We start from the raw sequence: 13,491 nt of genomic DNA, 5'->3' as shown, positions 1-13,491 counted from the left end.
ATGAGAGACCCCTTAAAAACATGAGATCTGTGCATAAGTGTGAGGATACAAAATTTGGCTCGAGGAGTTCGATGCTGCTATGTATAACACACTGGTGTCCATGGCTAAGAATTTACCTATTTTTGGGTGATCTCAACAGCTCCTCAAACAAGAGTTCAAATGTGCTGAATTCAGAAGAAATGCAGCTGGGCCTAAAATGAGTCTAATTGTGAATAAGAAAGAACATTAATAAAACTGTAGATACCACGTGATACACTAGTATGATAGAATGGACATCAAACTCAACCATTCATTTTGTAATACCCACAGCATAAACTGGATAACTGAACAGAAACTCAAGAAAGGCGAACCAGCTTAAATCAAAGTCATTTATTAATGGCAGGCAAAAATACCTGATTAGAACCTAAATTCTTCTAAAAATTTTCTGTGTTGATTCATAATATGAGCTCGCCATAAGAAACGAGATTGGGTTTCAGCCTGCTCATCCTCCTCCGAGGCACAGACTAAATGCTAGAAAGATGAAGTGACTTGCCAGAGGACATGCGGATGATCACAAGGAGAGTCCAGGTTTCCTGGCTCCCATCTGGTGCTCTTTCCTGTGCCTACCCCCTTCTGAGGTTTTGCTTTTTTTTTTTTTTTTTTTTTACCCTCCCACTTATACACACCTACCCAGCCTTCTGACGAGACAACATACTTCTCTGAGATAGGGCTTTGATGGAGGAGGGTTCAGAATTGTGCTAAATCTGAAAGAAGCCTTCAGATCTCTGTATGATGAGGTGGGGAAGGAGGGAGGAGGAAGAAAGACTGATGTAATGTTGGACCTGCCTCATGTTCCATCTCCACGGTTCTTAAGCCACTTTCCAAAGGAAGTGATTATTCATTTAGTGGCCCCAATACACCCATCATCCATCAGATTTGCTCACTCCTAATACAGGGAGCTGTGTGTGAGTATGCAGATGAGAAACGGTAAGCTTTGAAGATCAGTGATGTCAAACACCTAATCGGTGACCCCTATTCCAAAACACATCAATGCTCCATTTATAAAATGGTTACTCAAACAGTTCTTTGGCAAAATATTACTTAGATCAACTGATATTTCTTTAAGAGCTCCTACAGACTCTTAAGTTTACTCACCTATAGTGACCACCCCTCCACCATTATTAGTAAAAACAAAAAAAGAGATTAAAGAGTATGATATAACTGATTAAAATAGCCACACACTGAAGAGAGATCAAGTTTTAAGCTAATACGTCTACATTATAGTTGAAGTACAAACCATAACAGAAACACTTTTCAAACCATGAATGGAAAGCACCACAATACATTTTCAGACAATCTGGGGACATCTTGATGTGGAAGAATGAAAGAAAGGATACAATCTAGTCAGGAAAGGTGGCAGTAACAGGACCAGCTACACAGAAGCCTCTGTAACATTAAGAAGGTCACCAAACTCCACATTTCTTCAGCTGTCTTCACTGTAAAATGGGAATTATGAAATTGTCCTACCAAGTTTACAAAGAAGTGAGGTCAAAATGAGGCGACACATGGAATTACGTTGGAATTGAGTGTGCCTCACGCTGATTATTTCACAAACTCTGTACAACTGGAGTAAAGCCTGGATACTGTAATATACAAATAAAAATGCTTTCTAAATAAACCTATTTGCCAAATAAGGAAAAAAAAAAAAAAAAACCTTTAAAACAATTCTAAAGCTGCTTCTCAACAAGATGATGGTATCTGGAAGAATTTCTATAAACTATGCAAATGTTAAATTGTTTGACAAACATGTGTTCCACTTTAGTCTTGGGCATTCCTTGATCAACGAATAAAAACCAGTCTTATAGGCCTCTTCCCTTATATTTAGCTTTACTTGTGTTATAATACACTGCAAAGTCAACTGTGAAATAGCATCAAATTCTTACAGATTTTTAATTTTTAAAATATTTGCATGTTTTCTTAGAAAAAAAAATATATATATATACTTTTTTTAACATTTTTAATCAATGAACCAATTCAGGGCTCTGATATGTAGTTTTGAGGCTTTTGGGGGGATGAGTCTACTGTAACAAATATATATGTATCAATAAATTATGACGTATTATAGAACTTACATGTATAAACGAATTTAGCCTTACCTTAATGAATGAGATTTTAATTTCTTTTTACACCATGTTTGTGATTTTATTCATTTTTAAAAAATCACATCTTAACGTGGCATTTATTTTTTCAAAATAATGATACCGGTAACCAGCCTACATTTTGCAGACTGCAAACACATATCCCACAACTATATTTCCCACTGGAATAATTTTTCTATTAAAAAAAAAATTGTTTTCATACAAAGGACGTCCCAGCAGCGTGAGGCAGGTAAGACCACAATAGCTAAAAATGCCAGGAGCCAACCAGAACACAGGATCAGGGCTGTTCCTACCTAATGGCACTTTTTCTCTCCGGTTCAGCGTTAAATACCCAAAACCAAAATGGCCTTGTAGGACAAGGAGAAATACTGTACTATTCAATACGCAGCCCTAAGCCTTGATGGGGGAGAGGTGTTGGGGGTGATGGCGAAGACCTCTATTCTTAGGGGTCAGGTTCAAGGGCACGCGGGCGCCCGGTGCTCTTACCGTCCAGGTGGCTGACTTGGCGGTGCTGGACTGCTGGAAAGACACGTCAAAGCTGTGCGGCCCCGGGTAGTCAGTGTTGGAAGGGATGGCGGGCGAAGGCGAGAGGGCATCGAAGGTGGAGCTGGGCTGTGCGTAGGGCGAGGGCGCCGTGACGCTGTTCTGGGCGTGGTCTGTGTTGTAGGGGCTGGTGGACGAGGAGCCGTTCTGGATCTGCTGGTCCATGCTGTTCAGGAGCCCCAGGTTCGTGTACTGTGGCTGCAGGACACCCAGAAACCCCAACGTTAGCCATTTAGGCTGCATATCATGGCTCCAAAAAAGGCGTAATTTGGTGCAAGCCTTCTACAGAGTTCAGCCTCAGGTCCGTGAAACTTTACATTCGAGGGAAAATGACCAACTGATGATACATTGTTCAAAACACCAAAGAAGCCCAAGGCGTGTGTTTATGTTTTATAATGACCTGCACCGACCACACAGCTTCACGTGCATACTTTGAAGACAGGGGTCTCATCAAGAGCCTTTTGAAAATAGATTATGAAAATAGATTATGAGCTTTATTCACCAACTGGGTTAAAAGTATCAGTACTCAGTAGCTGCTTATGAATTCTTTAAAATAAATGAATATCACCTGCTACTCCACCACCTCCTGCTGTCATGATACTCAGAATGAGAAAGACCACTGGATAGATATGTTCTAGAGGAGATTTAAACATCAAATTGTTATTTGCAGAGCAAAATCAGTTGTCCTCCAAATTTCCTTTTAATCTTATCATTCTAAATTCTGTCTCAGTGTACCAATTCCCCCACCCCTCTTCACCCCTCCCCAGGACTGGGCTCCCCAAGACTGGAGGGGAATGGGTAGCAGAGTGAGGAAGAGACAACTATATATTTTATAAGGTAACATGCTAGTATAACAACCAAACACAGCCTAATTGTTTATCTGTTCTTTCATTTTCTTTGTAGCAGTTTATTTTCTAAAGCACAACATGTGTAAGAGAAGTATCATCTAGTTATGATTCAAATTCTATATTTGACATAATTCAGAAGTACATTAGTTCATATAACTTGTCTGCCAAAGGCTTTTATTTCTTCTAGGAAAACCAGTCCTGAATAGCTATTCAATTGAATATAAGATGTTTATGCAAAGAATGATTTAAATTTTCATTTCCACTGAAAAGAAAAATCTATACTGTATTACCATCAGAGAGAAGAAGCGATTTGCTCAAGCATCGGCTAGTAAGCCAAGCGTAGGGATTTTGAAACCAAATCTTCTGATTCCAAGTCAAGGGGTTTGACTACGCCATCACACCTGTCAGCCTGGTCAGATCACTGAAGTCATTCCCAAGTCAAACTGAACACATTTCCAGAAGGGGCCACCAGCCTCTGGTACAGTCTTCTCTTTATGAAGCCTTCTAACATGGAAGTCTCATGGTTTCTTTAAGTTGTCAACAGGAAAACAAATCAAAAGCAAAAAGGAGGCAGTCCTGTTGGTACATATTTTATAAAGGAAATGAGGAATCTGGCTTTTTTTTTTTTTTTTTTTTTTTGTCATTTTAGGGCTGCACCAGTGGCAAACGGATGTTCCCAGGCTAGGGGTTGAGTCTGGCTCTTTAACTGAACTCTAACTGAGTCCCAAAGTAAGTCAGATTATGGAGAACAAACTCACAAAGAAGTTGATGCTTGAAAAGAATTCTAACTTAATTTTAAGTGGAATAAAATTATTTTAATAAACTTTAAATATTTCACGTGGGGAGGAGAAAGAACTCTGCCATTCCATTCAGTCCAGAGAACATCCATCTAAATGTTAATGGTCGCATGTCCATTCCATTACATTTATATATTCGCATTCCACGGCCGAATGCCACGTCCCCATTTGCTCTTCAAATAACTATTAATCTCTTTACACTTATCCCCCTGCTGACAAGAGCAGCTGTTAGTCTCGCCTTCTCTCCTCTCTGACTTCCACAGCTCCTGCTCCTTCTCCTCTCCTCCACCTTCAGCTTCCCTTCCTGACAGGTGAGGCAAAGTCCAGGTGAGGCAGCCAAGAGAGAAAAAACTAAAACCTGAGGCCCGGATGAAGGCATCCACAGCCGGGGCTGAACTGAAGCTCTTAGGTATCCAAGCCTGAGGCAACAGCCTGGAAAGGGGATTGAAAAGAAATCTTTTGTGTTCAAGTTAAGGGTCAGTATACAAAGCACTCCTGAGCGTCCTGCAGGAATCAGATAATGCTCCCACTGGCACGCGCTTCCCTACAGCAGTACAATTAGGGAGGCAGCCGGCCCTGACAAAAGGGACAAAGAAATTCACCAAGCACTTTCTCACAGGCTGTAAAAAGCCTGTTAGGCCAACCCTCTCCTCCTCCTTCTAGCTACACAGAATGGAACTTCAGCTAATTGTGGGCTTGGAGGAGTACAAAGAAACATGGCCCTTTGAATTATTCTTTTTTTCCCAATATAGGTAAAGAGAAAAGTCTGGGGACCAGCTTTAAAAGCCAGTGAGTAAACACTCAGAGCTCCTTGAAGGACTTAAGAGAAATGGAAACTCCGTTTACCTCAGAGGTACAAAGCAGACAGCCCTGGGACAGTAATAAGACTGAACGCATTGGGGGGCACCAAAGAAGCAGAAACGAATTTCGACTCACTAATAAGTGTGGATGGCCGTGTTTTTAAATGTGCTCATTTTTAATCCCACACAGTTTAGGTGAAATATTTTACTTCACAACAACAGGATTGGCTTCCAAAGCTGATGCCTCAATTTATATAACATAAAGCTGGATTTCTCAGGTTCAGGCAAAGAACTCCTCACTACTCAAGATAAAAATAGGAAAACATATTTCAATGTGAAACTTCTCTCGAATTTTACTTGAAAGGAAGACAAAATTGAGTAGTATACTCAGTTGTCTTTTTTTCTTCTTTTTTTTTTAAGCATAAAACTAACACTAACTTTGAATTAACTAGCCTAAAACACAGACAAAAATAAACCCACCAATGTTAGAACTCTATGATTGGAAATCCCCCTGGAGACTTTTCATAGCTTTATTAAAAACTGATGTCATAAAGCTACCATAGGAAATAAGTTAATTTTAAAAGCATTTCGTTAACAACAACCAAAAAAGGTTATTGGCTTATTTCTTTGATTTGAAGAGAGTGGACTTGTTGACAAAGTTAGCAATTCGAGGCCAAGGGCAAACTTACATAGCCAAGAAGAACAAGTGTTAAGAAGGCAGGGCTAGCAAAATAATTCACATGGCCCATTGCAAAATGAAAACACAGGATCTCTTGTTCACAAATTATTAAGAGTTTCAAAATGGTGACAGAAGAGCCTTAAGCAAAGCATATGGCCCTCTCATGACTGCACACTTCACAGCCTCTGAAACCAGCTCTGTTCCAGGTTAATGTGAATAATATTTATATTTTATTTCCTGCTGAAGTGAAGCTGGTGGGATGAAGGAAGCAGTATACTGCCCTTTGTTTACTGTCAGTAGTTTCGTAAACACATAAGGGAGAAATGTGTGTTACACTTGGATGCTGCAGAGATGCCTATTTATAATGAAAAGTAAAATAGTCTCATAAGTTAGAACATGACATTCATAAGTAACAAAAAGTGTCCTGAGTAGAACTCCATATGCCCCTTGTGTTTCTCATGCAACAAATCTATTAGAACTTGCCAAATGTAATAGGAAGTGGATTGTCCCTGCCTAATCTCAGAGCATCTTGAAGTTGGAATAACCTTAACATACTCTCTGGCACTCAATGCAGTAATGAATGAACAATGTTATATAGCCGCCCTACCATGTCTGAAAGGGGAGACAGTCTTCTTTCCACAAAATATAAAAGGTGAGAATGAACGCAGTTTGTTTGATATCTGTTATAAGCCTAATAAAGTAAAACGATGGGTTTCCTTGGAATCCAAGCAGATGCTTCATTTCCTATGAAATTAATCTGAAATAGAAACTCACCACCCGGACCCTGGAAAATTCTCAATATCTTTAGCTGGAATGTATCCAGCTTCATCACAGTCTAGCTGATCTGACCACAGAAAGGATGAACACACCTTGGTCACTGAGACTTAAGCTAGTCCTGGAATGACAGAGCACCCCAGGGGGGTTCTGAAACCTGGAGCTGGTGTGGTAAGTACAGGGATACCCAGGGCTGAATCACAAACTGCTTGTTTTCACCATTAGGAAAGAGCAGATATAACTCCCATTCCCAAATATATAAAGAGTGTTTTCTTGGGTTTTTTCATTTGTTTGTTTTTCTCCTGTCATAAGTTCTTTTGCATCCTCATAGCCATCTACAGACTCTGATTCATTTCTTCACTAAATTATCATTTGGATGACTAGACTCAAAATGGCAATGTGGAAGACAGATTTCTCCTGACGAGTCATTGTTTTGAAAGTGTCCTAAAAATACTATCCCTTAAGCTTCATTTTATTTTTCTTTCCTACATCACATTGTTTAATGATCTTAAATTCTGAGTATATCCTGGGCCTTAATTTTCTTCTCGTCAGCTCAGCAATAATCTATATCAGTATTTATCACTGTTAACAAAACTCAGTATTGAATACCTGGGTTTAAAACCTACTTAAAGTTTGATGCTAAAAAATAATTTAAATAATTTAGTATCAAAAAAGAATTCTAATCAAGTCATATGACCAGAGCGATGAAACAGCAACACAGATATAATGGGCAATTCTGAAAACCTCTCTCTTCGAATTTATCTATATAAAAGAAATTTTATAAGTTCTCTTTCCTAAATATTACTATCTGCATTAGCTAATTTATGGCAACCTGGCAACAATAACTGATAATATATGGCAAGGGATTAGTAAAAAATGGGAATGAGGGCCATATCAGGCATAGAAGTGGTTACTTTGGGGACATATAATCAATTTATTTACCTCAGTTCAATTCAAATGGATCTTTGTCACAGGAAACAATAACGTGCCCAAATTCCATTTGAAAGATATTATATTTATAACCCTTGACTGACTCTTAGAGGAGGCTAGAGAATTAAACATTTTTCAGCACTCCTTTTATTCCTGAGTAGATTCTAGTAATGCAGAAGAACTTACACTTGGTGAGGTAGGGGCTAAGGCCAAACTCTGCCACTAATGTGCCATCTACCCCTGGGCAAGGCACTTAAACAACCTGGACCTTAGTTTCCTATAAACTAAAATCTGTAGAAAATTGAGGAGGCTGGTGATCAAACGTAAAGGGTGCACCCGTTCTAACATTCTTTTAGGGATGATCCTTCTCATGTACAGTGCTATTTAAAAATAATTCCATCAGATTGCTTTCAAAAAGTAAGAGAACTATTTTTTTTTTTTTTTATACAGATTTGTCAGACCAAACCTACAAACCCAAATTGTTTCAGGCAGCAGCATATATAGTTTCCTCAGCTAATATAACCTTTCACCTCAGGCTCCATGGAGGAGATTTTTGAACACTTTAAAGCCCCTCCTGGGAAAAGAAAACAGTTTTCTTCATGACCCTGGCTTGGCAAAGCAGTCATTCAATTATGCTCTAGCAGACAGTACTACATTTTTATCCCCAAATATTGGCAAGGTAGTGACTTTTCAACAAGCACTGCCTTAGGGAGAAATGCTTGTCATTTTTGTCTTCTACCACCTGCCTCACCTCAAAGAATGATGGTTTGTTTTATGCTAGAATTAAACACAATTGATTTAAAGTGCTCCATTTGAGGTCAAGAAGATATTTGTATTATAATGTCAAGTTAAAGCACCATCTTTCCCTGTTAAGAACTTATTGAGCAGCACATTTTTCTCAAAGCCAGATTTTGTTAGGTATAAAATATTTCCCTTCTGTTGTCTTCCAGATGATCCTAGAAAGTGAGTGTTTGGAGGTAAAATACACTGATACCTTATAATGAACAATATATAAAAATAAAGCACTTAGGTATACAAACCTAAAAAGACAGCCTGCAAAGAGTTTACTAGAACCTAGGATATTTTATGTTATGATGCAAACTGTCAAGATTCCTTTGAGGGCCAAGATTCCATAACTTGGGAGAATTTCCTAAAAGCTCCTGCCAATGCCAACAAGAGCAGCTTAGACAAATAAATACAAAGTTAGTTAATCAACTGGACAACAGTGTCAACAGATATGACCCGTAATACTTGAAAAACCAGGAAGGGTGAAAGGTAATGAAGTTAAAACTCAATCCAAATATAACTAAATGACAGCTGTGTAGGGCTCAATTAAGGAAAAATAAACTTTAAATTCTATAATTTCATTAGTCCCTTCTAGTATTAAGGACAAACGAACAAAATTATAATCATGAGTATCTCCATGCTAAAAGAAACTGACATCATCATTACATACCAAGGAAGCACTGAGTTAGCAGAAAGCAGAAAGGTATAATTTTAATATTCAATAAATCTTGATCCATATAATAGGATAAAGGATACAGACTTTCAGTTTCTTTAAAGTGAAGGAGGAGTTACTGATTATAGTTGGATCAAAAATATGTTTGAGGAGAGTCCCCACTGTGGCTCACAATGTGGGGTTGAGGACCCGATGTTGTCTCTGAGGATGTGCGTTTTTGATCCCTGGCCTACCTCAGTGGGTTAAAGATTCAGCATTGTCCTAAGGTGTGGTGTAGGTTGAAAATGTGGCTTGGATCCAGTGGTGCCATAGCTGCGGTGTCGGCGAGTCGACCCCTAACCTGGGAACTTCCACATGCCACAGATGTGGTCATAAAAAAATAAATAAATAATTGAGGAAATTTTCAATCTCAAACAATCCTTGTATTAATAGTCTTTTAAGCAGACAGGATAAAAGAAGAAAGTACATGCTAATGAAGATCTTTAGTGAAGGTTATACCACCTACAAGGAAAGCATACTATTGGTGACTTTAGAAGCTCACCAATAATGCTCTTTAGGTTATTGAAGTGAGTTTAAATATTTAAAAATAATTTCAATAATGTATCTGTCTAGACCATATCAGAAATTATGACTTAAACAATAGAAGCATTAAATGTGATTAACGTTTTATCACAGGATATCACTTTGTTCACCATGATATGAAATTAAAGACATATCAATTTCAGTAAAATAATGGTGACCATCAATATTTAAAAAAAAAAATCTGGGGAGTTCTCTTCTGGTGCAGTGGGTTAAGGATCCAGCATTGTCACTGCAGCAGCTTAGGCCACTGCTGTGGTGTGGATTCAATCCCTGGCCCAGGATCGTCCACAGGCCATGGGTGTGCCCAAAAAAATATCTGATCCCTATTTAGCATCCGTATTCAATCCTCTCCGAAAGGAATATTAGCTGTTACTACTACTATCACTACCACCACTAAGTTCTTTCTGAGTCTATGTTTCTTACCATGTTTAAGTGCTTTGCATATATTTATTCATTTAATCCTCACGAGTTAAGTGGAATTAACTAAGGTTTTATACATATTTTATAGATAAGGAAACAGCTCCACAAGATTAAGAATTCATGGTAGTAAGTGACATAGCTCAAATATGAAACCAGTAGCTCTGGCTTGAGAACCCACTTTCTTAAGTATACTTCATTTAGGGTCACTCAAATTTCTGCCTGGAATTTTTATTAAAGAGCTAACTCAATGAAGAGCATACTTCTTTTGTCCCCCAAGAAAATATTTTCCACTCATTAAAGACAGGATATAAAATAACCATTCTTAGACTGTATGTCATTGCAAAGAACTGGAGAGCCAGCTCCTTGGAGCCATCACTGGAAAGCCCCTGAAGATGTGATCAGGTCATTCTCACAGTTGAACACCTTGAGCACGTTCCTAATCTCTTAGAATAAAAGCCCCAACTCTTTAAAATGGCCTGTGTCACACTATTTGAAACCTTCCTCTTTGGTCACTAAAGAATGGCATTCCTTCAGTTTTTCAAGGGCAAATTCTTTCATTCCTTTGGTCTTCAAGCCTTTTGCACATGCAGGCTGTTTCCCAGTTCATCTTTCAGTTTTGGCTTCAATGTCATGTCCAAGTAGAAGCCTTCCCTGACTGTCCAGATGGGCATTCTTTGTTTCATATTGTAATGGTACTGTAACTTTCCTCTTTGCATCATGTAATTATACTTAAAATTACTTATCTGTGTAAATCCTTTTTAATGCTGGTCCTCTCTATTAGACCATAAATTTGTGAGAGTCTATATTTGGTTTGCTTAGTGCTGGGTCTTGTATCTAGAACAGTGTCTGTGACCCAGCGGACGTTCATGAAATACTAAAGAATAAATGCAAAACATTTCAAGATAAAAATCACCTTCAGAAAGTATCTCATTTATTCTATCACAACCAAGTAATGCTTCTTTTTGGGGCTGAAGTAAGTCTGTCTCCAAATCAGATTCACCTCTTTATATAACACTGCCAGGTGAATGTTAACAGTGCATCTCCAAATAATCTCTATGACTTTTACTTTGTGTGTGGATTTGTTTTGACCGATGAGAACTGGACTTTTAGCTTCAGCTTTTATGGGAACTAGTAGCAGCGTAGCCAGTCCTGTCACTCACAAGGCCATGAGTAATACTTGGTAGCTCACACCTAGATGGGAAGTATATTAATGAGCTTCTACTTCCTTAAGACAAACACATACACATTTTTGTGCCAAGGTAGTGTTTCTTACCTGATGATCTAGATTTTATTTATCATGCATCTAGGTCAGCAACAAGAATCCAAATCTTTGTGATCATATAATTATTTGCTACCTATGGATAGTGCTTATTGAGAAGGAACCACCCAAACTCAAGCTTCACGTAAGATGTTAGTTTCTAGTAGACAGGCCACAATGTTGGTCCCTCCCTCTCTAATTTCCATGATTTTCTGCCCAGTTAGCTAGAATTTGGTTTAGAATAATGCCATAATTAAGAGCTTACAATTGTGTGTTTTGAGGAACTGAGACTGTAGTTTATTGGACTTGCAAACCATTTCTTACAAATAGTCTAAATCCATGACTTCATTTCTCAGACTTTATCTCATACACACACACACACACACACACACACACACACACACACACACACACAGGTTACAAATGGAAAACTAAAGCATGAACTAAGGACTATACTACTCTGTCTATTCTATACATAGTACATTCTATACATATTCAAGAACACTGTTTCTTAAGTTCTAATTTGCTTTTGCTTGTCAAGTTCTCTACTGATTGATATATTTTTCATTATATTTGAGATAATTAAAGTTTTCAGTGATTTACTATGCTTTATAATTAGACATGGTGACTTATATATAACATTGAAGTGTTCCTTTAAGATTCATTTTTAACTGCAAAATAAAACTGAAGTTTCCACCTATGCCAAAGACATGCCTTACTTTGAAAAGACACTGATCTATTCATTTCATTCTATTTACCCCATTATGAAAGTAACAATCAATCAGCTTAATAATTACGACAGCTCATTAGTGCCTTGTTTGAACAGAAAAAAAAAAAAAAGAACCTAGGGCACCATGATTAAGAACAAAATGACTTAAAATTTCTCAGACATCCTATAGAAATAATACCATAGAAAATAACATGTGAAAGTGTTTGTAAATCATCAAGCTTCTTTACCCAGGGCAAACTACTCATATCCCTGGTGATGATCGAGAAACATCAGGGGACAAAATGAATCAAGGGAACAGTGTGTCAGCAAGTAAATACTTTTAAAAAGTGACTAAGTGACTGCAAAGCACAATAAAAATCGAATCGGTTCCGTTGTGTGGCCAAAAAAAAAATCAAACACATTCTCTGTCCTCCTGGGTAATCAATTAAGTGAAAGCAGCACACTTTACACTGTTTACCTTGTTCAAGAACAAGTCAGTCCTTATTCAGGAAACTGCCCTGTCTTTTAAAAATCTTCTTGCTGCTTGAAGTATAATGGAAGTAAATACACGGGATCATTAAAAAAAAAAAAAAAAAAAAGAAAGAAAGAAAAGAAAAGAAAGGAAGAAAAAAAAGACTTGCAAGTTATGATTCAGAACATACAGGTGGAGACCAGGCTTTCCAATGTGTGTAGTTGCTTTGCTTTTTGCCTTCTGTACAGATCAGTTGTGAACAGCCCTCTCTACGGGTATTTACAATATGCCATATTTTTTATCTGAAGATAGCGCTTCAAGCAGCAGCAACAGACACATGCCTTCATCACATTCAGGAACATTATTTGGTGACCTCAGGGAGGATACAGAGATAAATACCACTCATCCTCTACCTGCTTCTCCCCCTTCCCCACCTGGCAAGGTTTCAGGGGAGAGGCTGGGAGAGAACAGAGGAAGGAACAGAGAAGTACAAGTGTTCACAGGAGATAGGAGTTATTCCGAATGGGGGTTGGGGTGGGGAATCTGGAACATTTTTAAAGGTGAGGCTACCCCCCAGCAAGACCTAAAAAACTGGAAAGGATTTGGTCTGAAGATAAGTATGTGGAGAGTGGAATACAGAAAGAAAGCAGGAAAAGTACTTGCTCAGAATTCTCACTATTCTGATGTTCAGGCTTTCAAGCACTTCGGGATTATCTATTGAAATAATTTCCCAGGCCTAAGGCTCATTATGGGCTTTCCACTTCATCCAGTGTTACCGTTTCTCTCTGTGCAGATCTCAAAGAGAACTCAACTTCAGTCTGGTGACAGAGTCTCACATGGTCTATTTAAAAGTAATCAAGCCATTCCCCAAACATCTGATGTTGCCCTTTGAGAGGGTAATGGTTTTCCTTTTAATTCTGATTCCATCAATAGCGTGACACTAATCCAGACTGATTTGAGTAAACAGGGCATATTCCCCATTGTCTCTGTGATCTGAGAAAGAATGAACTTGAGAAAGATCACTGCCTGGATTGGAAATGGCCCCTTTGGGTGTTTTGCGCAAGCTTGAAAGGAAAAAGAAA

General features: G+C 38.3%; 1 protein-coding gene across 16 annotated transcripts in view; it reads right to left on the bottom strand.

Moving 5' to 3' along the window:
• The window catches only part of TP63 (tumor protein p63), a 230,946-nt gene that overhangs the window by 81,729 nt on the left and 135,726 nt on the right, over positions 1-13,491 (bottom strand). For all 16 annotated transcript variants that reach the window (XM_021070042.2, XM_021070044.2, XM_084990704.1 and 13 more), the window contains one exon: positions 2,625-2,879. In XM_021070042.2, coding sequence (XP_020925701.1) covers positions 2,625-2,879 — 255 coding nt within the window. The remainder of the gene's footprint in view (positions 1-2,624; positions 2,880-13,491) is intronic.

This window comes from Sus scrofa, chromosome 13 (genome assembly GCF_054392235.1).
Source record: "Sus scrofa isolate SSC_HxYL_T2T_F1_AM1 chromosome 13, Sscrofa_HxYL_maternal_Yorkshire_Landrace_v2.0, whole genome shotgun sequence".
Classification (NCBI taxonomy): domain Eukaryota; kingdom Metazoa; phylum Chordata; class Mammalia; order Artiodactyla; family Suidae; genus Sus; species Sus scrofa.
This window is presented reverse-complemented; position numbering and strand designations above follow the sequence as displayed.